Source organism: Calypte anna, chromosome 6 (genome assembly GCF_003957555.1).
Source record: "Calypte anna isolate BGI_N300 chromosome 6, bCalAnn1_v1.p, whole genome shotgun sequence".
Lineage (NCBI taxonomy): Eukaryota > Metazoa > Chordata > Aves > Apodiformes > Trochilidae > Calypte > Calypte anna.
Genome location: NC_044252.1, coordinates 5,159,562 through 5,187,527, shown reverse-complemented (window position 1 = coordinate 5,187,527; position 27,966 = coordinate 5,159,562). Strand labels below are relative to the sequence as shown.

General features: G+C 40.8%; 1 protein-coding gene across 1 annotated transcript in view; it reads right to left on the bottom strand.

Moving 5' to 3' along the window:
- Window positions 1-26,215, bottom strand: part of RET (ret proto-oncogene) — a 79,829-nt gene extending 53,614 nt beyond the window's left edge. The window contains exon 1 of the mRNA XM_030453226.1: window positions 26,169-26,215. Coding sequence (XP_030309086.1) covers window positions 26,169-26,214 — 46 coding nt within the window. The 5' untranslated portion in view covers window position 26,215. The remainder of the gene's footprint in view (window positions 1-26,168) is intronic.
- Window positions 26,216-27,966: the final 1,751 nt, after the last annotated feature.

Here is a 27,966-nt window from a genome sequence, read left to right as displayed (position 1 = left end):
AAAGCAGTAATACAGATGCACACAAACAGACTTTGAACCCTGATCTTTCATGTGTTTAGAATACCTGCTCACATCCTATTTTCCAGGTACTTATTTAGTATGGACAGATTTTATATCTGAGCACATGGCTATATCCAGTGGACCTTAAAGAGCTGCAATTTTATTTTTTTTTTTTATACAGAAGCCCAGCTTTTCTTAGTTCCCCACCCCTCCTAACCTCCTCCTGTGCAGCTTTATTTTCCAAGTTCTCTTTGGCACCTGCAGCAATCCAACACTTAGGCAAACAGAAAGCCTATTTTCTGGGCTTCTAGTTATCAAGATAAATGGCAGTAAAACTGGATTGTTTCCTTAAAAAAAAAAAAAAAAAGCATCACAACATTTTTGGTCCTGGAAACAAGGTTCATGTGGCTAAATATAAGAACATGAGTGGCTTCCCTGAAGCAAAGGAAGTTACACGTGTTGAGCTCAAGGCTCTGGGACCTCTGCTGTTATTGCACTCCAAGCCCAAGCAGTTCTCACCCACTTTTTGGTTTTTTCCCTCCCTCCCATGCTGCTGCCAATGCTTTGCAGAGCTGTCCATGGCTAAAGGAGCCAGCTGGGGTTAAAGTGACCAGAAGAAAGGTGGCATGGACAAGCCAGCTCTGTGGTGCCTAGCTCTGTGCAAGGGCTCTCCAGAAGAGCAGTGACCCATCCTTTCTCTTCTCTCATCCTGATCCAGGTGGCCAGGCCAAGCTGGGAAAAAACTGTTCTTTAAAAGCTGCAGCTCTACAACCCAGACCATTACAAGAAGCCAAAACCCCCTGAATTGCAGATGATGATGGCTGAAGGGTATTTTCCAGATGTTTCCCACTTGCCCTCCAAGTGGTCCAGGTTCCCTGGAGGGAAGGGGAAGGAGGAGGAGCCCTACGAGGCAATGCCATCTGCTAGGTCAAGCTTTACATTTTCACAACTAAACCCTGTTCTCTGGGCAGTGCTTCACCCAGGGTTGATGAGATAGCAGCCCTGAGTTATTTGTTTGTTTGTGAGCTCCACCTGACTTGTCCCATCTGCAAGCAAAATGTAAGCTCAGGTCTTTCATTGGGGACTACAGGCAATGTCTGGTAAGAGAACAGATTGCTGGATTACCTCTTCCCTGACAGATTGGGGAGGACAGACTTGGTCAACTGTATTTATTGGTCAACCCTGTTTGTATTTTTTGCAATTCCTCTGAAAAGTGACAAAAGAAATGCAGCAAACCCCCCCGAACAGAACTGATGGGTTTGGTATCTTGACGTTATTTTACTTTGCCTTTTGGATGATGAACTTTCTCACACGTTTGATTGATGTAACTAGCTTAACTGATTAATCACTTTGCCTCCTAGCAGTTCCTTCCTGCTTATATCCAAGGAAACAGTCAATTAGGACTATAATTAATTCTTCCTCTCATGATGGGGTAAATTTGGAAGGTTGTGGCCACATGAATGCAGGCAGGGCAGCTGGTTAATGTGCAACCCTCAGCCTCATGCTCCTAATGAACCAGCTACAGCTCTTGTACTTCAAACAACAGACAAAACACCCAAATCCTCTACAGTCTGCTGGATACGTACAAAACAGCACATGGAGGAAATTCAGCATTTAATCAGGCACTTGCACTGAAAAACTACGGATGTGCTTTCATGTCAAAAAGATATTAATGGGCAACTCCACAGAAACCATCAAGAGAAACCCAAAATACTAGGAAGTAGTAAACCTAGATAAAGCACACCCAACAACTGGATGTGCACAGCTAGAAGAAGAGGATTTAAAAAATTTAGCAGAAAGATAACATTGGCAAACTGATCTGGATAGAATACAGATTCTTCATCGTGGCTTTTTAAAAATCTAAACTAAATATTCTCCTAAAACAAATTGCACCATGACAATAGAGCTTAAAAAGCAGCAATTCACTCAGGGAAGCTGCAGCCACAGGATGTTTAAAAGTCAGGCTGCAAAGCTACCACACATCTTCCTCACCTTCCAGTACAAGTGTTCAGCAAACATCTAAGGAAGAAATCAGAGAATATTTCAGTAGGTTTGCTTTACTGTTATAATTTCCAGTTATTTATCTGCATGGGCTGCCCCGTGAAGTCATGGATTCTCCATCCCTGGAGATATTTAAAGAGACTGGATGTGGCACTCAGTGCCATGGGCTGGGAACTGCAGCAGTAGTGGATCAAGGGTTGGACTTGATGATCTCTGAGGTCCCTTCCAGCCCAGTCAATTCTATGATTCTATGATTACAGTTTAATAAGACTGATTCCAGAAAGTACAGACACCTCCTCCTCCTCCTCCAGGGTATCCTGAGTTTGGAGATTATTCAGTTACCTTTGGGAAGTCATTTTTGAAAAGATGTTCTAAGCATCTGAAAACTGTTCTGTTTCATGGAAAATCTATAATACTTCAAAAGACCTGATGTATATTGAGTGTAATTTGCTACATAAATCTGGGAAAGGTAGGAGACAGAAGAAAGATACCTTAATTAAAATGTTTTTGAATGAGTGAAGAGGTGATGCTGAGTTCCATGTATCCATGTATACAAATTTACTTTCAGAGTTACAGATTTGGATCAGATTTCAGACTGAGATGTTTGGTTTCTTGCCCAGATCAGCTGTAGAGAAATTTCATGAGATTACCACAATTCAAGGGAGAGGCATGAAAAATCTTAACCCCTATTTTTGCTTCAGCCTGATTTAAAAAAAAAGAAAAGAAAAAAAAAAAGAAAAGAAAAGGAAAAAAAGGCTGAATTTACATACAGTTTAATTTGAGACTCTACTTGACTCCTTGGAACATTCCAAATGGAAATTCCATTAAAAACCAAGTCCAAGTCATCATTAGATCCAGACACTCAGCTCCTCTCCTCCTCCTTTTTTTTTTAAAGTCCCAGTGAAAGGAAAAATTGCCAACAAACGTGCTAAGTATGGGCTGCCTCCAGATCATCATTATTTACATGGAAACAACAAACGGGTACTTAAAATAATGATAATAGTGGGTTGGTAATTTGATCACAGATTCCAGATGATTTCCAATGTTTAAGGCATTAGCCACAGTGAAGTTTTATTTATTGCTACATCTCTAGTTATTCTCCCATGAATGGGATAGAACAGGGTCACAAAAGAGCTAAGCAAGGCAACAGTGACCTTTTAGTACCCTCCATGTCTATAACCATGAGCACCCAGAAAGCACTGGATTTACTTGTAATTAAAATCCAAAATATTTCTTTTCAATCAAATAATATTCCAAACAGCCATCCTGAAGAAAAAAAAAGAGTTAAATTAATGCCAATTTTAATTTTTTTTTATTTTTTCCAAATAACCAAACAGATGTCTCAATGAAATTTCCCATTATTCTTTCCAGGAGGAGAGCAGCCATGCTTTTTTTCCAGTAACTTTAACAGAATTCATTCCAATTCTGTTTTCCTGGACAACATATTAGGAAAAAATGGCAAACTGCTTTCCTGAACATTTCTGAGGAGGAGGAATGTACCATTAAATCAAATCCTCATTGATACTACAACGCCAGATAAAGCAGGTCAAGTGCCATGGTCTGTGTGCTGTTCTACCCTATTAGTTTGGACTTCTTTTGAAATTTTAGGTGACTGCAAAGTTTCCAGTCCTGGAAAAGCACGATAAAAAATAAAACAAAACTGTTGTACAGTGAGGTGGCTACAAATACAAACTATCATTTATTTTGCATAAACAGAAAAGTGTCTCCATGTCATTATATATTACTTATATTACTTCAATATAAACATTCCCCAACTTTTCCAATTGTATTTTCCTAAATATCTTTAAAACCATTGGAAACACACTGCTGAGATTCCCCCTCTCATGTTTTGATCTGTGAACTAAACTTAAAATGACAACAAATTTGCTAGTTTTCCATGTAAGCACAACTACTACAGCTGTTCACAGAACCGGGGGGAAAACCTGCCAAAAAAACAAAAAAACAAGCAGTGATGAAACAGGTTATTAAGATAATATCAGGTATTATTAAAGTGAGAAAAGAATTTATTAGGGTTTTTGTCAGAGAGATATGCAAGGTGCATTGGAGACCTGAGCATCAACTTGAACATCTTAGAAAATCAATGTATCCTGCTATTCCATGGCTGATATGGATGTAGGCTGGGATGGAGCCTACAAACTGAATCCTGATTTTATCAGCACTGAGAAATAAAGGAAGTCTGCCTCCTGTCAGGAAGCCACACAAACCAGAAATCCTCTGCACTGATCACTGTTCCAAGTCACTGATCTAACGCAGAAAGCTTCAATAGCTTGGGAAGCAAAGCCTGGACTGGGAGCTCTAACAACTGGCTGAAAATTCACCCACTTAAAGACACCTTCTGGATCATCCAGAACTGGACCGAGCTGGGTTGTTTCTTTTGGCAGTGTGCCTGGTCAGGTGGTTGGGGGAAAAATGGCAAATCTGTGCATAAATGTTGGTCCTGCCCTGAGAATCCCCTGTAAAGGTTCAGTACATTACTTCTGTTCTCATAGAAGTAACATTCATTGAAAGATGGCTTTATGGTTTCTGGAAAAAATAAAAACAAACCAACTTTCTGACAAGAGTCTGATGGTGTGCTGCCACTTGGAGGACCAACAAAAAGAATCTCACTCTCAAGGCCTCCCAATCCACATTTTGATGCCTTAACCCCAACAGCATAAAATGGTCAACTGGCTGAGCACTCATAGTTTAATAACATATGAACAGAAGAAAAAGGTTGTGCTTGCTTACGCATTCCTTTTTTTTTGGTAAACAATGTTTTGAAATCCCCAGAGTAAGTATTTCTTTCACCCCCTTTCAGAGACTTTCACAGGATCTGATTCAGGACAAGAAAAAGCATTTCCAGCACTAGGTTGATAAATATTGACTTGCTCAATCAGAAACCACAGGACAGCTTCAATGTAGAGTTCTATAGCAGATTTAAGGCACCCTAAGATGCAAAAGGTTTCTTCCAAAGGAGGGCAGCCAGGCTGGTGAAGGGACTCAAGCACAGACCCTATGAGGAGAGGCTGAGGAGGCTCAGGGGAGACCTCATCACTCTCTACAACTCCCTGAAAGGAGGTTGGAGCCAGGGGGGGGTTGGGCTCTTTTCCCAGGCAACTCTCAGCAAGACAAGAGGGCAGGGTCTCAAGTTGTTCCAGGGGAAGTTTAGGTTGGATATTAGAAAGAATTTCTTTATGGAGAGGGTGATCAGGCATTGGAATGGGCTGCCCAGGGAAGTAGTGGATTCTCCGTGTCTGGAGATATTTCAAAAGAGACTGGATGTGGCACTCAGTGCCATGGGCTGGGAACTGCAACAGTAGTGGATCAAGGGTTGGACTTGATGATCTCTGAGGTCCCTTCCAACCCAGCCAGTTCTATGATTCTATGATGATTCTGTGAAGAAAGTTTCCACAGAATAATGAACACAAATCATGCAGCATATGTTCCATGTGGATTAGTGCCCTTAAAACATACACATGATATAATATTTCTTCTTTACAAAATCCCTCCCTATCGCTGCAGCACTAAGTGGTCTCACCATGTTTTTCTGTATTCCTGCTTCTTCCTTGAGCTGGGAAGAATCTTATCCCCATTTTACACCTGGAGCACTGGGGCACAGAAAGGTGAGGGTCCCTATCTAACCAGGTTTTGCTGGCAGAACTCTGTCCATCAAGTAAAACCTCAGACACAAATGTCTCAGCAGAGACCTAATCCATCCACTCTTTGTGCCTTTAGGGGTATAATTTCCTTTGCAAGGAGGAGCTGGAAGAAGCAACATGGGGTTCTGATGCAAACACAAAGTTCCTCTGTAAGAGTGCTTTGCATTGACAGTCCTAATACACTGCATACCAGGGGACCCAGGGGACTCAACCTCAACCACACACCCTGCTTTGTCACAGGCACCTCATTTAACTGTGGTCTAATAAATAATAGATTAAAGCCCTGGCAGTGATACCATCCCTTCTCTTGCTATTATTCTTTGAAAATTGCACAAAAAATTTAATTTTTTTTCAAAAGTTTCTTAATGGCAGCAGACACATAGATTTTAAAATAATGATTAAAAAAAAAATAAATAAATCAAAGCATTATAGAGCAGGATTTCAGTCAGATGATCTCTTTAATGGCCAAGGCACGCTCTGTGGTGAGCACTGCAGGCATGTCCTGAGCAGCTGGAGGAGTTGGGAGCATCCTGCTCCCACCCCCACAGCATGTGGATATAACCTGGGCTCTGGTCCATAGGGTGCTGAGGGGCCCTGGGGCTCCTCTGGTCTGGGAGATCTGAAACCAGGGCTACAGGAGGGGAGATCCTGAAGGACAAGAGCTGCAGGGCATATGCACAGCTCCCTTCTGTGCAGGGAACATCATTCAGTGCTGGCTTAAATTTCATGGATTGAGAGGAGGCAACAATGGTGGTACTGAAATAATTCTGTACTTGGCTCTTTGGTGTCCTTGGGTTCCAAGATTTTAACTGACTTTTTGATGCTTATCCACCAAAATAAGAAGGGTCTCTGCTAGGAAATGATGGCTGCAAACATCAGCAGCTGCTATGCATAGATGCTACTGATAGAGAGACAGCTGGGTACACATTTCTGTGGTCATTTCCTTGATGAATAGAGAGAGCACTGTTGGACATAAAAATGGCATTGTCAGCCTCTCTGAAAACGCTATAGGTTCAGTCCTGATTTCAATGATTAAAACTTGCCCTTAAGAGACAGAAAGATGCCAAAATCTGTCCTTGCCCTGCTGGCACTTCAGTCCTAGGAAAACAAGAGCTTTCACCAGCATCTCTCAAACCTCCAAGATGTGCACCTGAGCCTGCAGGTCACAACTGATGTACCAGTGAAGTGCACAGAGGTTATAAAAAGGATTCCTGCTCAGCCAGACAGCTCCTCACCCCAGCAGGAGCCAGAAAAACCTGTCCCAAACCCTCTGGGAAAACTGAATTGCTCAGTGCTCTGGGTGGGCAGGCAGTTCAGGACAGCTGGCAGAGTAAGTGTGAGAGAAAGAGGAAATGTTCTCCTCAAAGGTTATCAGGGAAAGGGGCAAAATGTCATTTTTGGACAGACATTTCCTCTCCAAAATGTCATTATGGGAGAGGAAGTTAATGACTCTTGCCATCGTCCACAGGATGTGTTCTCCCCCCCTAAGCCATCATTCAAAAATTCAACTATTACTAACTAAGCATCCTATTAGCTGCTGATATTAAATAATACAGGAACAGAAGCTACAGTCCAGGCCTTGCCAGGTCTCTTGATTAAGGGCAGCATTGTAACTAACAGTGCATTTGGCACTTGGACAGTTTCAGGAGGGTAAATTGTGAAATATAATTGTGAAAAATAAATATAAATTGTGAAAAATAAGAAGTGAAAATTTCAGACAGGATTTGAATATCAAGCAAAGCTTTGGTGATCTCCTGACCAACAAAAGCAAACCACAAAAAAAAAGTCCTGTGGTTTCAGAAATCAGTCAGTCAAAATCATTTTCTTACAAGGCTCCTGACCTTTAGGTGGTCAAATCTCAGAGAGTTGGATTTCTCCACTGTACCAAAGGAAAGAAGGAAACTGTCAATAACACAGAAAGCTGATGATGAAAAATTTAGGGGAATTTGTAAATTAAATCAATCTAGGCTGAAAAGAGAAAAATCTCAGAGCAAGAACACAGCGATTTCTTTTGGTAGAAAGTACATTTATATGCTGTACCACACTCTAAATATTTAAATCAGCTATGGACATCTCAGCCCTCAGAAAATAAACCAAAATAAATTAAAAAAAACCCTCCACAACCTCACAAAATTACATTTCCAGAAAAACAACAGTCCAAACTCCAAATATTCTGGAAGAAGACACCACCTGCATTAACCAATTACAAGCTTTTAAAGGTTGTAAAAATAAAAGAGCAGATGTACAAAAGGAAATGTTTAAGTAGATGTGAAAACAAGACCAAAACATAGGAAAACCATTTTCCAGAGTTCCTTCTTGTGCGATGAATTAAGACTGTGGAACAGCCCCATTGCTTGGGAGAGGCTGAACCAAGCCAGACAGACCACTGGAAAAGGAAACTTGGAAAGGGAAACTTGGAAACTTAAGCACTTCCAAAGGTCCTTTCCATCTTTAATGTTTACTATTCTACCACTAAGAGGTCAGAATTCTTGCACAGTTGTCCAGTTTCCAGGGGTTCACTCAAAGAAGGAGGAGGTGTTTGTTGTTGAAAAGTTGCTTCCCAGAGGCAAGCCAGGAGAAAGTCAGATTCTGGAGCTCTTCCACCCAGGGCTTTCACCTGGGCACTCAGTGGAGCAACATGAAGATGGTTTTCTGGCTGCAAGAGGACTTCAAGTGCCTTGTCTACAGAAATTACTTTAGAGGAATATTACATATGACATCACCCAAGTACATTAAGTCAGTTCAATTACTGCTAATCAACTTAGAATATATCTGTGTGGTTATTTTTAGAGGTTTTACTGAGGTTTACTAGGGGAACATATTCTCTCACTCCCTTCAGTAAGATGATGCTCAGCTATTTTGAAGAAAAGGACAATGTGATTTCTATGCCTTTTGTGTAACCTGTAGATGTCTCAAGAGTTTTATTTCTTATGCTGTCCATGGTTAACTTCTTCTGAGGACAAATGACCACTGATTAACAAGGAAAACACATTGATTGCAAACAATTTAATCAGGGGGTAGACTACAGATAACCACTAGCTCTAACTATCCAGGGATTTGCTGCTTCCTTCTCATTTGAAGCTCCAGGCAAACACTCAAACCCCTGACAGCATCCACTGCAGTTATGTTTCTCATCTCCATAGTTCTTAAAAACATAATTATTTTGGGGAGCAAGGAAGGGGAAACTTTTTCCAGCCTCTTTAGTTTCAACTCATTCTTTTTAGAGTAAATATATTTTAAAGTAATCTTCTGCTTATCTATTCCACATGGATCTCAACTCTCATGCCATAATAAATCAGGAATGAATCCATAAAAATAATAGTAAGCTAACATTAGGGGAATGAGGATAAGTTAAAGAGAAGACAAATTAAAGAGAAGGCAAGTTAAAAAAAAAAAACACCACAAAACACCCTCCCACTCTCCACTTCCACACTCTCTTTAGACAAGCTTTTATTACTTGACCAGCATTTTTTAGGGCTCTGTTTTGCTTTCTACACACATGTAACTCCCATTACTGTCAGTGGAAATTATGTATGGACATCAGTAGCAAACCAGACTGTGGGATACTGGGCTCTCTAAGGTATCTGTGTCCCTGTTACAGTCATGTTTCAGGAGAAAAGCCAACAAATGTGTTTGGAATTCTGCCTTTAAACAAACCCTGTATTAAAAGAGACACAAGTGCTGCCTGATTCTTCCCAATGTAAGAAATAAACCAGAGAATCCTATTTAAACCAACAAAAGAGCAAATTAACAGCATTTATCTTTTTCTACCATTGCCCTAATTTTGCAGCTTGGCACATGAGAGGGTGGATAAGAAATATCTCTGTCAGAGAAATAAAAAGGACACAGTTTTCCACTAAAGTGTATACTGAAATGGTTAAAAACGCTCAGCTATGCCTGAAACCAGCAAACAAGAAAACTGTAAGATGCAGTCACTAGAACAAAGAGTACTTTTCCATGCACAGACCACAAAGAGCTTTTAAAATATTAGATCTCTACTGCCATAAATTGGAGGAGGAAATAAAGGGTGAAACGCACAAATTTTGGCCAAGAGCAGGACCAACAGGGAAACAATTTTTCCTGACTCTTTATCTGACATTTGGTCCACTGCTGCAGCCTGTCAGACACTTCTTGACAAGCCAATGTGATGCCCTCCCAGTAGCCAGAAGCCCATGAGATTGTGTAGCTTCTTTTCCATGTAAAGAATCCTGATATGCAAAAACTATGACAATTTACTTGTTGTTCAAGTTGTTATTATTTTCCAAAACAATGAACAAACCTCCCTTCATATAATTACACTACTTTTCTTTCTAGAGGCTTTTACACATGCATGGCACCTAAGGGTTTCCCCTACTTCTAAGAAAAAACTGCACATTAGCAGGATTATATTCATCACCGTGTGCCTTAAATCAGAGGAAAGCACTTGATTTCCAGTAAAAGCACAACTTTTCATTCCACCACTAATCATCTGATACTGCAGTGTTTTCCCCAAACCACACTTAATGTTTTTATGAAGAAATTTAATCTAATCACAAACACAGGGCTATGAACTACAGTATCTTTGGGTACAGACACTTGTCTTGCCAGATTAGGTACCACGGGACTATAAAAGCAATCAGGGTTTCTGAAACTTTTTATTTCCTCACTGCACTTACTGCTCCCTCTCTCTGTGCCAAATGAAATTCTGACAAGGTCTCAAAACCAACACAAAAGGTGAAATTGGACTTAATGAGAGTTTTGCAGCTGATACTCACAAAGCTTGAGCCTACCCAAAGTTATTTCACATCTATCACAAGGGGAAAATTCATAATAGACCTTAAGCTCCCTTTGAACACCTCTGTTTGAAAAAACAGCCCCGTATTAGAAGTCACAAATGGGAGTCTAAAGATGACAGATACAGCCTCCTTCTTTAATCTCTGTCTCATAGATATCTGCATGCTCCAGGTTGTCTTTGGCCACATGGACTTCTTGGTAATTTGAGCATCTCAAAGACCCCGGCCTGAAAAACCCTCTATAAATATCCAGTGCATCAGTTTTACTTATAAAAGTGATTAATTGAAGAAGCTGAGCTGCTACTACCTTGAATAGGGAATAAAATGTCACTCAGCAAGCTCTAAATCATGAAAGCTGCCAATAAAAAAATGCCTGAACCATACTGCAAGTCAGAAGCATGCGGGGGTACTCTCTGGAAAAACACAAGTAAAACCTTGCAACAAAAATAAATCAATTATTTCTTTTATTAAATGGCTATACCCTTTTCAGCCAACTTTCTGCTAAATATCCTTCCTTGATTTATCCTAAAATGGATTCTAAATTTGGGGATACATTCTGAATTTTGTTTGTTTGAAGAGGGTGATTCATAAGGATTGATCCAAGTCCTCTGAAGGCAGCAGAGCTCATCACAATGTTGGGATAAAAAAACTTCTTTTTTTTGGTGGACAGCTATCTTATTTTGCAGTAGTTTATTTATTGGTTAACCATTGAACATAATGGCAAAGAACTGCTCGATTCTCAAGTAATATATTGGTTCTGTGAGGAATAAGGGAAACATTACTCCTCATACATCTACAGCAATAGGAGTAATTTTACCAAGCATGCTGTGGATTACCTGGTAAAGAAATACTGAAAAATAAAAGCAGACTTGCTGGCCTAATGCATTGTTTTACAGGTACATAAACTGTGATAATTTTTGTAGTTACACTGTGATAATAGTTCTCACTGTAAATCTACTTATTAGCTATTTTTCCTCTACTTTCAATAAATCTCTTGCATGTGGTAGCATAAAGACCACTTTAATGTGGCAACTCCTGCTCTGCTTCATAATGACACTGGATATGGGCTTTATTTATCCTTGACTGAGCTGATGGAGAGGTTATAGCATGCTAAAAAGAAAATTCACATTTTCACACACACAAGCTACCATATTTTTTGCTTTTTCCCAGCAGGAATCATACACAGCCATCATTAACAGAGTTTTCCATACATAGACCTAATAGTTTTCTAATAAATCAAAAAGCCTGATGAAGAAAGATATCCTAAGCTGTATTGTTCTCAGGAAATTAAAAATGGTTCATGGTACACGATACACATCAGAGTTGGGAGTAATTATAATCATAACCCAGCAAAAACAATCTACTTCAGATTTTTTTCTAGTGTCTGTGGCTGCCATACCTAAAAGCTCCCTCAGTAAACTACTCCTCATCTCAAACATTCAGGGTGGCTGGAAGAAAAGAATCCAGTCTTTGCCCCTGTCTTCACAAAGAGCAGCTCCCTTTTAAATTTGTCTTTGATACAGCATTTAATAAGGTTTTCAGGAGTGTTTAGAGCCTGTTGCTCCAGTCTAGAAGCAGCCTTTTCACTGCTAAGTTTCCCCAGGAGCAGGCAGTTTGATGCTGAATCTTTGTGTGCTTCCCTCCCTGGCTTGTAAGATGTCCAGCTCCAGAAAAACACAGTAATTAATGCTCTTAATCCACACAATCTGGCTACCAAACAAACCTACCAGCTTTTGCACATCAGAAACATCTCCAGGTGATAAACAAGGAGGGATGGGTGGAACCATAGAGCTAGGTACAGCTTGCTTCTAAAAAAATTACCACTCTGAAACAGCTTTCTGTGGCTTGTTATTACATTAGATTTTCTTGTTCCTTTGCTGCAGCTGTCTTTAAAAAATAATTTTTTTTTTTAAAAAGCAAACAGAGGTGTTTACTCAAGGATCAGTTCACCTGCTGTTCCACTTGCCCCTGTCACCTCCCTCACTGCTCCAGCCAGCCAGCTGCCCTGCTTTAAATGATGGATTTCCAGAGATTTGTTGCTGCAAAAGGAGATGGAGGGATAAAGACCTTTCCTGAATACCACACCACTTTGTTTGCATCTTTCCTTTACCTTTTCTGAAGCTGAGAAAACACGCTGGTTGAATCCTTCAGGATTCTGAATGCCAAGCTAACGTGCAATTCACCCCTTCGTAATGAAAGGAATCATAAATCAAGGGCATCTGCATCACTTTCCCCCAGATAATTTACTGAGGCAGTGAAAGGGCTTCCAAATTTGGGGTGGTTTTTGTTTGTGTTCTTTTTGTTTGTTTGTTTGCTTGTGGTCTGGGGGTTTTTTTGGGTTTTGTTGGTTTTTTTTTTTTTCAGAAATTCAGATCTGTGTTTGAACCGAGCTGATGGATTTCCAGAAGCAGAGTGGAGTGATCTGCTTTGAATTAGCCATTATCTTTTACATCCCTCTATGTTTCCTGTCATCACAAAAGAAGATGAGTTACCCTTTAACTCACTGTAGAATCATCTCTGACTACCAGCAAAGGGGTAGTTAATGCTATTGGCAAGGATGATTTAGGAGATAATTCCAGTGCTAAGTTAACTATAAAAACAGAAGTCAGACTCACACAGCCTCATTCATTCTCCATACTGAGAGGGTGGGAAGCTGGGCTCAGGACCACAACTGGGGGAGTATAACAAGAAACTCTGATTTCTCACCTTCTCACTCAACAATTGCTTCCAGCTTTGCTAACAGGAATAGGTGTTGCTAAAATATAATATATTATTAACATAATAATAATATATCTGGACAGCAGTGCCCAGAACCATCCTGGACCATTTCTGACAGCCGTAAGTGTACAGAGAGGAAATCCTTACCTTACAGATAAACAAGATTAATCCTTGCTGTTCAGAGTTCTTATTTCAACAAGCCAAGTAACCTGAGAGCTGCAGCCTCACCAGACAAACCTTTAGCATTCAGAGGATGGCTTGATTCTAAATTTATTTTCAAACCTATTTTAAAAATACCCATTGTTTCAGAAAGTCACTTAACAGCCTCTTTTGGATGCCTTAAGAAGAGCAGCAAATGCCTGTAAATCATTTGATAGTCAGAGGTTCTTGTTTGCTATGACTTTTTCCTTTGATTGGCTTCTTATTCTTAAATGATTAAATATCCACACTGAAGTTTTTCCCACACACAACAACCCCTCTCCAAAAGGGGCAGCTGTGTGTTCAAAACTGGTAACAAAACCATTCAGGGATATTATCACTTACAACAGGAATTCCCAGCCTTTTCTATTACTATACATCCCTCAATCCTCTCCTTTAAGAAAACGTGCATGTTTATCATCAAGGTTTTAATTGCAAGCACTGCTGAAGTAGTGGTTTATGATGATTTCTCAGATCTTTACTGGCTGGCAGAGCATGATGCCCACAGTTAGACAACCAGTGATCAAAATGTAATATATTCTGCTGCTGGAAAAACTGGTATGGACAGACAGATCACCATCTCTGCATCACAGATTGAACTAAACCATAATTTCAGGAGTACCACTTCAGGAGAATAAAACCAAATAAACTTGCATGTATTTATCTGAGTACTTGACAACATGTTGACTCTTAATTTTATAATGAGAAATCCAGACTCCTGGCAAATGCAGAGCATCTTAAATGCACCTGATTATCCTCCAGCGTTTTCAGTATAACAGTACCATTAGTTAGTGAGATAAAATCAGCAAAACAGTCCATGTGGCATATTTAATTTCTAGTATACTCATTTTATGTCAGTCTGCTACCTCCCACTTCATATATCACCATATAACATCTTGTTATGGAAAAAAAAACACCCCACATTGATAGTTAAAACATAAAGCCACTGCAAAATCTGTCTCCACTGGTCCAACTCCATTGAAGCCCCTGATGAAGACTCATCCAACCCTGGCAGTGAACATAAGAACCCATTAGGGGCCAGTTGTTTCCCACAGCAGTCCAAGTGGGTAACTTGCTTATTCAGACTGCCCTACTGAAAAAATCAGCAATAAAAGAGTGGCCAATGGCCACATTTAAATGATTTCCAAGGCTTCAATATTAATGATTCATTGAAATAAACTGAGGAATCCCTTTTGCAGCTTTTATTCCAAAAAAACTCTAGAAATTATCCTGAAATTTGGCTTTCATTATGTTGTGAAAAGTTACTGTGGCAGAAGAACAGAAACGAGTTTCTATGTTCTCCCCAGAAACACATGGAGCATCATTAAAAGAAAAGAACCTGCTATTAATAATACTGCCAATTTCATTCTTGCCTTAATTATTTCACAGTCTACAGGTTACCTGAAATCTAAGAGAAAAAACAACCCTCATTAAGTGATGCTAGAAGAGGCTATAACCCTATTAAATGCATTGGGGAACCATGATATGAAAACCTTGCCCATTCTGCTTTCTGACAGTACTTTCTTCAAAAAACAGTTGCCTGATTTTCCCTACACTTGGTCTGTTTTCCCTCATTAAGTAGATGAGAACAGAAAAGGAACGTGCATTTTAACACCAACTTTGCTAGAATTTCCCCAAGTAAGATAGGCACAGAAGGTGGTGTGTAGTTACATGAGTTTGGTTTTGGTGTTTTTTTTTTAGTTTTTAATTTCTTCTCTCATTGACAACTTTTTAAAGGCTCATTCTTTCTAAGCAGGGCTGCATCTGCAGGCTCTGATCAACCCTAACTGCTTGTGGGCTTCTAACAAAAAAAGGTACAGGCAGAAAAACTTTTGGCACAAAAAACTTCAGTGTTGTTACCAGTTTAGGCAATACATGTCAAGATGCATCTCTAGGGCAGATGCATTAAAAGTTGCTAAAAGGAGGTGTCTGATGTGAGCAGGGAGATGAGAGGGTCTGCAGTTTCTGCAAGTTAAGTCTGACTATAATGATCTCTGCTATCTTTTTAATTAATGAAAAGAGTCAAGGCTCAAGGTTTTCATTCTACTGTGAGACTGATGGTAGCCATGACCTATTAAAAAACTAGATGTGGAGAAAATCCAAACAAAACTTTCTGCCCAGACAAAAATCAAATGTCTTAAAAAATTAAATAAAATAAAAAAAATCACACTGTGGCAGTATCATCACTCTTTATCAGGATGTTTGGAAATGTAATCACGTAGCCCAAGTGCTATTTCTTTTCCAGCACCAGTTCTACACATTTTTAGGTTTCTGTCCAAATGCCAGAAAAGGTGACAAGGTAACAATTCTGCTTTAAATCAACAAGGATAGAATTCAGTCCTTGGAAAGGAGGAATAACTGGTTTTCCTTCCTAGTGATTTCCTGCCTCTATCTTGCATTCTGAATGGGACAAGGTCTTGTTATGCCATGCTGGCACAAACAGGGTAAAGGAAAATCATCTCAGAATGGGAAACAAGGTAATGTTACAGGATTGAGCCTTTTCCCCCCCAGTTTTATTTTGTAAACCACCTTATCAGCTCCTTCCATGAGATCAGTGGTGTCACCCAACAGCAGCCACGCAGCTCATGCCCCAAACCCCAAATCAAGCACATTTCCATATAAACACTTAATTTGAAAATGCTGTGAAAGGAGAATGAATGCATTATTGCAGTGAAATGTACTATGAAACAGAACCAACAGGGAAAAATAGACACTGCAGTTCTTCCAAGATTAGAAACTAGCAAAGCATTGCACTGATGAAAGGGAAAACCAGAGGAGAGTTAGCAGCAGCAGAAGTCAAAGACAAATAAATGGTCCTGGCAATTCCAATTTAGGAATCAGGGTGGAAAATATTGACACTAGAGTTATAAACCCAGTGCTGGTTTTTTCATGGTCTTTCTGCTATCATTAAATTCTCATTTCATAAGACCGGGCTACCAAACCATAAATCCAGTGGAACACTTGGGAAAACAGATCCTCAAATCCTTTGTCTGCTTCAACAAATATTATCACACCAATGCATTTCCCTTTCTATAAGAAGAAAACAGCACATTCCCTATTATTCTGAGTGAAAAGGTTAGGCCAAACATATACAGTTTATTTAGGTTTTTTTTTGTCCTAAGGCTTTAACTGGCTCTGTGCCAGCATGAGGTCCCCAACTCACTGCCTGGGATTTGAGATCACTGAGCAGATTGGTATCACAACTTGATTTCTAAAAAGACAAAGACCACCATATATATATATCAAATATATCCCTGGGGATATTCTGGAAACCAGAAACTCATCTTGACATCAAAGACATCTAGTTCCTGTCTATTCAGCTGTTGCTGATTAACAATGTAAGTATTTTGATATCAACTCTCAAGGTTCACTGACCACAGACTCAAGTTATCATGATATCTGATGGGTCAAACAAGAGGCATTAACTTCAGCAGACATCCAAAGGCTGCATTTCTCCCTTTTCTTAACCTCCAAGCACAAAACTCAAACAGGATGAAGTCAAAAGTTTCCAAGAGAGCCCCCAAGGTAGGACCAATTATACATAACCAACATCAACACATTGCTCTCCCACCTGTTCTTACGATGCTTCCAGTGACAGAAATTCCTTGCTGACTGCAGACAACTGATTCCTGGAGCTCCATGTTACCAAAATGCTCCCTGCATCTTACTTCCCATTGTCTTGTTTCAACCTTTACTCCTTTTTCACCATTACATCCACCTTTACAACACTTCTGCATGAACTGCAGCATTGGAACTCTGTTTTCTCAGTTATCTTTTTGAATAAATAGTCAATTGTTCCTATTTTTCTGAAAAAAAAAACCCACAAAAAACCGAAAGAACAAAAGAAAAAGAAAAAAAACATTTCCTAAACTTTTTGTTATTACTCTTTGCATTCCAAGAAGTATGAAGGCCAAAATGCACCATTCCAAACTGGATATTGCCAGTAATAATCAGGCTACTGGGCCAGATGGATTTCTGTTGTGACAACTGCAGTTCTTAAAACTGCCACCACAAATTAACAGGGAAGGAAAAAAAAAAATTAAATCTTCTGTCAGAGGGATTTTTTTAGCAACACAACATTTTATAAAAGAAAAGTTGTTGTTATCAGCCTCCTTATCACTCTGACACATGTAACTATTACATTAGTAGTTACTGGTGCAATTACTACATACTCAAGCTAAGCTCAAACACCAAACTAAATACTTCCCTTTCCCTTAGTGTCTCTTAGAAGTTGGGACATGGACAAAGAGACTGTGAAAGACTGTAACAGACACCTGTATAGATTTCTCTGATTGGCTTTCTAACTGTCAGGTACATAGGACATCTAAGCCATAATACCAAGATTTCTTGTGAAGAGACAAAGAACAGATTTTATTTCATAAAGTGAAAAACTCCCATCTGATGGCAGGACACAGGGCTTTAAGAAATTAGAGTCTGTGGAAGCCAGATTTAAAAAAAAAAAAAAAAGAGGTTGGGGGGAAACAAGAAATAAAACCTGAGTTTTTCTATTCTTATTTTGTTTAGTCGTTTACTGCCCTGCAACTTTTGGTCTAATTTTCCTTTCAAATTTTATTAGATTAAATCTAAGCAAAGGAAGAGTTAAACAAACACCCTTTCCTCTAACAATCACCAGCTCACTGAAATGCCTCAATATTATGAGAAAAAAAGGTAATTTTATAATTTTTCCCTTTTTTACAGAGGTTTTGTCTGCCATCTATCACAGTCTCTTAAGGGGATCCTGCTTGCTCCTGAGTTTACAGCAACATAGTTTTAGATGTTTGGGGTATTCTCCTTTTCTTTAAATACAAAGGAATGTGGAAAATCTATGCTATAAACCCTCACACTATAGAACAAGTCCTTAGCTAAGCACTTTAGGACAATTGTTCTGATCTTCACAAAAAGTTTATCAAAGTAATAACACTGCTCAAAATGCCTTCTCATTCTGAGCATGTCAGCAATGCTCAGAACTGAGATGTGCAACAACATTATTACAGCCACACTGCTTCTCTCTCATTACTTTAAAACTTAACACGTTCACAGATTAATCCTCCTCAGTCCTTTTTATTTCCATGACGTTTGCAGACTCAACCAGAGAAACCTCTACCCTGAATTTCTCCAAAGCACTAAGTGGCAATTGGAATTTCTTTCTATTTGTGTCTGTGTTTCTTTCCAAAGACATTATGGCCATAAAAATACCAATGTGGTACCTGTAGTACCTAACCCTCATCTCAAAAGCAGCACAAGGGATCTAAGGGATGGGAGCACCACAAACCAAAGGTCTTCAGTTGAAGGAAACCAGTGCAGATCTTACCTGGGCTAACTCAAAGTTAGTTTGACCCTTCAGAAAGCTACTCAGTAAAATTAGACAGTTAAATAAATTAAGATACACATGGAGCTTTGGTCATGCTGCCAGTGAAAACCTCAGATGAATGAGGTAGAGCAAAGATATCCAAATTAGCTCTAAATTAATATACACTCTGGTTCTCCTACTCCTAATCTTAATATTTCTTTTTTTCATGGAAAAATACATTTCTCCTTTTCCTATTAAAAAAAAAAACAAACCCAAAAACGTTTAGCCTTTTTCTGATGGAAGTTTTTGTGCCTTCTCTTATTTAGGTTTCATGAACAGCACCTTTTGTCCAACATTCTTGCAGACCACAAAGCAGTGGCAATCTAATTTAGAAACATTTGATGTCATTTGCCAGTGTCTGGTTTTATTCTTTATAAAAGAAACTCTGACTGCAGCCCTAGAGTACATGCATATTTCAATCCCTTTCCTACTTTGAGATGACTGAGTGTCATAAATGTGTTTATTAATCATTCTACACTGGGTCTTCCCCTCCAAAAGACATAATTCATTTAATATATATATATAAAAAAAAAAGTGTGGCTGTTTAAAGCCATAGATTACTATTATGGGCTAGGTTTCAGTAAGCCATAGCTTTTCTTTGACTTTATGCTCCATTTTATTTGTAAATAAATTTGGAAATTCTGTAATCTTTGAAGAAGAATGTTGCAGGGGGTGTAGAAGATAACCTAAAAGATCAGTTCCATCCATTCTGGAAACAATTAGTATTTCTTACAACCTCATTTCTCTTTGCACTGAAATACTTCTCAATGTCTACTTCAGGTAAAAGGGTATGGAAGGCCATCTTACCAACCAAGACAAAAAAAACCCCAAAACCAACCCAGAAACCAATGCAGAAGGATCCTCTTAAGGATGTGACAGGGAGATGCTCCACAAGGAGCAACCTGAATGTCTCAGCTTTTGATGTGGGGTAAAGAACTATCCAAAAATTAGACATCTCCTCTTCAGACAGCCATGGAAACTTGTCGGAGTCTCTATGCCACTGGAATGGCACTGACAGGACTACCTGCTCTAATTCAGTGGCAAAGCTGGTCTTTAAGGGGCTTTGGAGATACATGAAACCCTGGTCTACTGATGTCAATATGAGATTTGCCACTTGGCACATGAAAAGAACAGAAAATTACATTGTCCATATCACGAAGCTCGGTGTCTCTGAATAAGGAGAAAAACCTAAATTTAATTTTATTATCTGAGACACAATTTGTCCTGTACACAAGAATGCCATAATGGACACACAACCCCCCACCCATTACAGCAGTACAAGAAACTTCATTAGAGCAGCTAGATATAACATTTAATTAATTTACTAAATGTATACACTGAAAAGCCATTAGGCAACCATTAGGAATAATATATCCATTTTCTTTTTGCAATCACCTGATTTAGTTAGGCAAATTTCTACAGTCATTCAGTCAAACAACAAACAGTAAAGCTTCCAATTCCCTTGCTATCACTGCCATTTTCCTTTAAGCTCTGAAGAGCTTTGTTTTACAAGATGTACAGAGCATCTCTTGTAGGTAAAAATGTGCCAGGTATGGCTGTGGTAGAAATCAGAAACTATTCAGCTCTTTTTATGAGGTCATCTTTAAGAAAACAGGTTTGTGTTCTCCTCATATGGGGGACAAAAGACAAAAGATCTGAAGGATAAGACTGCTTTAGATAGCTTTGTGGTTCTTTTACAAACAACCCAGAGCTCCAAAAGGAGCAAAATCCATCTAGCTATTCACACCTCAGGTGACCTACTAGTTTATTAACAAAAACTTGCTAAATAATATTAATTAGCAACGTATCTACATGACACTTGCCAAAAGGCTCAAGATGACCTCACCAAAACATTTTGGAATGTATTTCACTGATGAAGTACAAGATCCCATTGTATAAATAAAACCTCTGAACAGATTTTATTCTACAGCTACCTACAGCTTCTCTGATGCTTTTTTTCCTTGATGCAGCATCACTTCAGAGATTTCCTGGTGTTTTTTCCCCACTTTGTGTCAGGTCCAATTGGGGTGATGTGATATGCAATCAACTAAGCACATGATATGCAAATAGAATGTTACTGGTGGTGATGTTTTACAGAAAACTAGGAGAGGGTATGACACAAGGAACAAATCTGTAGCACAGCTGTTAACTGAACTTGAATCCTGATCTAACCAAACTAAAATGCAAACCTCAATTCTATCCTTCTGCAGTAATTGCTTTATTTATGCTCGCAATGCTTCAGTTGTTTCCTTTCCAAAATGTAAGAGGGTGTGGTGGGTTTTTGTTTGCTTTTGTTTTTTAAATCATCTGGAGAATAAACAATTCCAAAGTTTCTTTTGAATAATTTGGTGAATCTTGAAGCTCTGTTTCTGCCAAACTAAATGAAAGTAAGGGCTAAGAACAGACCCTATCATGCCTCAATTCTGGAAAAGCATCCTCTTAACCTTGACCTTTTTCACACAAGGAATCAGCATCTGTATCAAGCTTTGCCATGGTACCAACACAAATGCACACACCCAGTAAGCAGTGTGGGACAGTTTGGTACATTTCAAACCCAAGGGACAACTCCAGTTGACCACCAGCTGGCACTGCTTTCAGTTCTGCTGGAAAGCTGAAGGATACCAACGTGTGAGTAAAGCAAACCCTGTCCTCCCTGTGGATAGACTCCAAGTGACCTTGACACAAAACAACTCTGTAGAAAACACTGAGCTCCTGCAGGATGGATTTTTTCCAAGCCATGGCACGTTTGTGTTTGCCAGTTTGCATTAAGAGAGAGACAGCAGCCTAGGAGGAGTGGGAACTATGAATTCTTGATTACTGTTACCAGATCTCCTTGAAATACATAAATGAATAAACCAATACAGCTGCCAAAGAAGGTCCTGAGAAGAGCCCTGCTCTTTGGGTTCCCTCAAGCCAGTTACCTGACCCTAAGAAGACCACAATCAGTATTCCCCTCGTTATCAGCCTGAGCAGTGGTGCCAAGAATCCAAGTACAACAAGAAGAGAATAAATCCTTCCCCTCCTGCCAGAGGCCAAACAGAGGAGAAGAAATGGAGATTAACAAAATCCATGTTTTCTCAACAATCTGTTATTTCAGTAAGAAGAAAAAAATAAAATTGAAAGGCTCTAACATGACATACAAATGGAAACCTGGATGTGGGGATGCTACTGAATGTGCATCTTGTACTCAGGCACTGACCCAACACTGTCACACAAACTCATTGCTTACGTTAATACCACAAGAAATCTTGTCTGTTAATCAAAGTCCAATGAATGAGGGGTTTTAGCATTAAAATGCCAGCCTTTTGTAATCTTGGTATTAATTTCCTTTATGCTGTCTTTATGATAGTAACAAAAACCATGGACAAAGCCAAAGACTGAGACTCCAGCAAACTGAGTGGCAAGAACTGATCAACCCAAATGCACAATGCCCTGAGCAGACAGGCAAATACAGGCATCTGAGGGACACAAGGCTGAGTAAAAATAACAATGAGAATTAAACAGAGCACAAATTCTATCAGCATGAGTTTTAAAACCCCCAACACCCCCAACTTTCTGTGAAATGGAAAACTCCACAGGTGGTGAACTTCAGTGCAAAAGTTAAATTGTGGAGTTACTGGAAATCAAAGGAGCTGGGAACAGGAATAAGGTGAGGAGAGACTCTAAGCTTGGAGGACCACAGAGGACCCTGGCACCTTCCCTGGAAATGAGCAGGAGTGCCAGAACAAATCCCATCATCAGTTCCATCACCAGGGAAGCAGCAGTGCCATGGCCCATGAGGGCAGGATGAGGTGATGGGAGCAAGGGGAAGCACTGGCACCATCAGCAGGCTCTGAGCTGCCTGGGGAAGAGCCAGTGCAGAAGAGGCTGAATTTCTGGACAGACAAAAGTAACAAATTCAGGAAAAAACATAATATAATTAATACTCTTTTTTTTTCCCTATCAAAAAGACAAGCAAGGTTCGAAATTTCCACATAACACACAGGCCCTGGCCAAATAAGACACCTAAAGTCTAACCAAGTCCCTCTTGCTTTTCAACACACATTCCCTTTGTCCTTGCCCTCCATCCAAGGTTATCATCTAACAAAGTAAAATGAAAATCACACACTGTCTGACCAGATCACTGACAAAATGACAGGCACACAAACAAATTTCTGTCTGCCTTCAGACTGGTCCCTGACACCAGTCACCAGGATGTGCTCTGCCATTTGATCTGATTAGGACTCTGTTGATCAGAAGATGTCAGTGGACATCCTATTATTTCTGGAAGAATCACATAGGTGTTCTTTTCCTAGGGCAAACACTCCTTTTCTATCATGAAACATAAATATTCCACAAAATATCTAAACTTTGGGGAGAAGAATGTCAATATTTGCACAGTTGGTTTCTAAAGTCTGTCCTTCATCTGGATGCATGAGTTGAGCTATGACTTGTAAATTGTAACCAGTACAAATAAAACATTAACAGTAACCCTAGCAGCATGAAAATGTACTGTAAGCATCAATCCCATACAGTGCCTTAAATGGATATCAGAAGACATTAATCAGGAGTTTCATATCAAAGTCATTAAAATGGGAAAAAGTTTGAACAGTCTGTGTTCTAAAGCTGAATTCCTGAAGCAGTAATGCTATGATTTCCATGCAAGTTTCCCTTCCAGTTTTACAAAACACACATACTATAAGGCTTTAAAGCTTTATTTTATTCACTCAGAACAGATTATCACTTTAATAACACAAATCACTTTCCAGACAAGAAAATCCTACCAAGTCTTTCCCACAGGCACTCTTATCTATACTTAACAAGGTCCTTCTCTTCTATCCATGAGCTTTCAGAAATGAATCCAAACTCCTGGACTCAACAGCACAAGACCCTGAAACGTTATAACTGACGCAATGAAAAACTTCTGCACACACCCCAGAATGAAAATGTCCACTTTTATATTCTTGAAAGAAACATAAATCTTAAATTGAGAAGACACATTCCTTTTATTTTTTCTATTTCTAGGCTAATACCAATGCCTGCAGGAGATTCACACATTGCTTATGGGGCAAAAGCCTTTCTGCTTCAGAACAAATGCTCCAATGTGCTTTCAGAAGCCCCTCAATACAAAAGAACCAGAATTAATCCCTTCAACTAACAGCACCTTCACCAGATTGATGAATCCAGCTCACTTGGTAAAACACCATCTCCTTCCAAGTTAGAGTAAAAACTCTGGATTAGCTGTGAGCACATGGTTTAAGAACTCCTGGAGTTGTTGTAAGCTTCCCAAAACCCCACAGCTGGATAAGCCAAGGGGCTGAGTGAAAAGGTGTTGCTGCATGGTAACTTTGGGTGGGAATCCTCAATAATGACATCTCACCCAGGTGAAGGAAATCCCTTCATAACCCAGGTACCACTGGGGAATCTCTGCCTTTCCCTGGGAATAGAACCTGCTGATGTTTCCCTGCTTTCCTCCTCCTTCCAGGGACCAGAGCATCAGACATCAGAGTTCTGTTTCTAAACCAGAACTCGATGCACACAGGGGTTTTGCTGATACCTCCAAGATGTACCAACCCATCTCAGCCCTGTTGTCACCTCAGCCTTGCCTGAATAAATAGAAATTAGTGCCAGGCATCTAAAGCAGTGTGAAACTGTGCTCCTCCTGCCACAGACACACAGATGACATTGGTAATATGCTTGACTTCTTAAAATAGCTACAAATACCATTACCCTGAAATGTGATCCTAAATGTATACAACTTTTCATCTCCATAGTTCTATTACAAATTAAGGAGAATCGAGTATTAAATCTCACCTGTCAAAGCTTAGAACATAAACAAATAAATATTTGCATTTTTAAGTATAAGCAAGTGATATAAAAAACAAAATTCTACTTGGCAGTCTACTGAACTCCAATAAATTAACTCCTAAAATATTCCTCCAAGCTACGGACAGATCTAACAGTTAAAAATTTATGGTGACATTTAATAATAAAAAGTCTTTCAAACTGATTTCCAACTGCTTAGGTCTGTTAAGCTTAAAGAAGGGTTTAGGTATCTGAGTGGGGAGAACACAGAGAGAACTCCCTTTCAGAATGAAATTCATTTACAGTTACACAAATACAAGGAGAACCAAATGAGGGTTCAACTCAATGGGAAACAACTAAAAAAAAATCGAAAATAACAAAGAAATGAAAATACATTTAAAAGAAAAATTAAAAAAAAAAACAAAAACAATAAAAGCAAACAATTTACAAGCCAAAAACATTTGGGAAAGCAGGTTGGGGGTTCCAAGCACCAGTTAGTTCAGTACAAACAGTATTTTGAGGCATCCTGGCATGAATAGAAGTTTATCTGTCCAGCTTAAATGGAAATAGCTGAAAATCATTTTCAAGCAAATGCATGCAAGTGACTCATTCTGGCTGATGAAACCATACCCCTCAAACTAAAGAACTTAGGTAAATTACCTTTCTCCTAATTCTGCCAAAAACATTAAAGAAAATGGATTTGCCAAAGATAAAAGCAGAGTAGGCATAATAGATCATCCATTAGTAATACAAGTATGGCTAATTCTTTCTGAGAGTGAAATGACTTCAGATAACACTCATTCTGTATTTTTAATAAGTGTTCAGGTGCATTACACTCTATATAGTTGATTTCCAGACAACCTAGTACCAGTAAGTTTTTAGGAAAATCAGGCCTTAACATATTTGGAAGTGAAGAAGTAAGGACAACTTTCTGTACTTGACAAAAAACATAATAAAAGAGAGGTTTGGTAATCTCTGCAAGTTACTGAGAGTAGTTTAAGATGGTGTGAACTAGTATGATTAGTTTGAAACAATAAAAATAATAATAAGATGCACGTTTTTCTGAGAACTCCAAGTCCAGAATTAACATTGCACTTTACTCTCTGTTATACCAACTAGTGACCCACGGTGGTGTTTGGGGGTTTACTTTTTCTCACAAGTGCATTTCTGGTGTGCCAGATTATACTGCATTCTCTACCCAACAACTTCTGATTTCTTGAAGTAAACATCAGAAATGCATTGGCAAACAAAGCCATATGGAAGAAGGAAAGATAGAATGGATTTTCTGTTTGCTTTAGAAACTTGACATCTGAGGATAGCATCATCTGTGTTACGAACCAATCACTTCACATATTTCGATCATTTTCATTTATCAATCCAAGCTCCATTTCATTTGCTGATGCAAAAAGCTCCAGGAGAGGGGAAAACAGAGAAGGAATAACGTTGTGGAAACTTAAAATGGGAATATTCCTGAATACTCTTCCTCTTCACATCATAAATTTAAAGAACAAGGAAACTCACATCTGTTCTAACTTAGCTTTAGAGTTTAAACAGGAAAAAAAAAAAAGTATTAGGGGTTATTCATATCTTGTTTGTATTTGGGGAGAAATTTGCCGACCCACCGGTGGCAGAGCTCACCTAAACCCCCCCCGAACTTCCCGCGGGGCCAGGTTCGGCGGTACTTACCCCCGCAGAGAAGGAGCAAGCCGGCAGCCCAGCCCGCCGAGGGCATCTTCCCCCACGCCGGGACTCCCGCGGCCCCTCCTCGGCAGCACCGGGCGGGCTCCGGGCCGCTCCCCACGGGCTCTCAGTCGGGCCGGCCCATGGCAGCGGCAGCGAGCCGCGACGGGACGCACCGAGCCGAACCGGGACGGGACGGACGACGCCGGGATGCCTCTTCGGGATGCCGCTCCTCCCGGGTACCGCCCCTCTCCCACCGACCGGGAAGAGCACCCGTGCCCCTCAGCGGTGCCGGCGCCTCTCGGGTTCTGCGGGGAGAAGCTCAAGTCGCAGGCGAAACCCCGCTCCTCCGGCGCCGAACCCGCCGCCGCCGCCGAACCCCCCGTGCTGTACGCGGACGGCGGCACCGCCCGGCTCGGGCCGCCCCCGGCCCCTCCTCCGCGCCCGGGCCGCACCGCCCGGGCCGCCCCTCCCGGCGGGCAGCCCCCGCCCCGCCCCGAGCATCCCAGCGGGCAAGGTGCGGGGCAGGGGCGGGTGGGAGAGGAGGATCGGGGCCACCCCTGGAGGGACCCGGCCCCTGTAGGGCGGCAGAGGGGTGCGGCGGGAGGAGGAGGAGGAGAAGGAGGGGTCCGGGGAGGCGGGAGAGGGGGGACAGGCGAGGCGTGCAAACACACCAGGTGCGAGACAAAGCAGGGACAGGCGCTGCGGCACCAGGAGGCATCCAAGTGGACGCCTCCTCCCCCTCCACCCCCGCCCCAAACACATTAAACGTGTTGAATAATTAATCTTTGGGAGAGGAGACAATTTTTGCTTGATGGCAGGAGGATGCTGGAAGAGATGAGCTCCACCTGGCAGGCAACCAAAGTAGCCCGGAGAGCCAGCATCCCGCTTAGCGGAGAAACGCCACTTTTAAACCGCAAGCAGGGAAAAAAAAAAAGAACATCTGACCAGGCCAAACCAAAAATACGCTTTTAAGAACAGGTCGGTTTCGGTGCGAAAAGCGGTCCGAAAGAGCCGGCGCTAACAAACACCGCCCCAAGCACTGCGTGCTCGGCTGCCGGAGCTGCCCCCGCCCGCCAGACCCGCCCGATCCCCGCTGCGGCAGCCCCGGGACGGGATCGGCCCCGCCACACCCGCCCGCACCGCAGCCGCGCAGCCTCCGCGCTCCCCAGCCGCCCGGGGGGGCCACGGGGTCCTCTTGGGCTGAGGGAAAACCCTGCCCCTCGCCTGTCCCTTCTCCTCCCAGGTCACTCCGACCTGCTGGGGTTAGGTTTTTCTCTCCTCCCTCCCTCCCGTAGCTGCTGCTGTCTCGGCACAGCCGCGGTGCTCTGGAGATCGGGACGTGAGGATGCAGCCAGGGATGAGCAGCTACAGCTCTGCTCTCTCCCAGCCTGCACACACAGCAAGGGCAAGGGAGACACAGACGCTGCAGAACGATGCTCGGTGCGATTACACCTAGAGAGAGCTGCTAGCGATTACTTAAATACAAATGGAATAGGAAATTCTCTCTTTAGACTCTGCTTAAAATACCCAAGGCTGTGAAAGTCAAAATAAAGAAATAACCCGGCAGAACTGATAAAAGTACTTGACTGTTTTAACTTTTCTGTTAGATCTCTATCAAACATTCCCATATTCTCCATCAGTCTTGGGAAAACAATTAGCCAAGTGCAAGCCCTTGAAGGGGTTATAACGAATTTGAGATGAACACGAGTGACCACCGTAAATTAACTGCATTTGAATCAGCCTGACAGATAATATAAATTAAGTTTTTGACTACTTACTGACATGCACAAGTGTTTGTAAG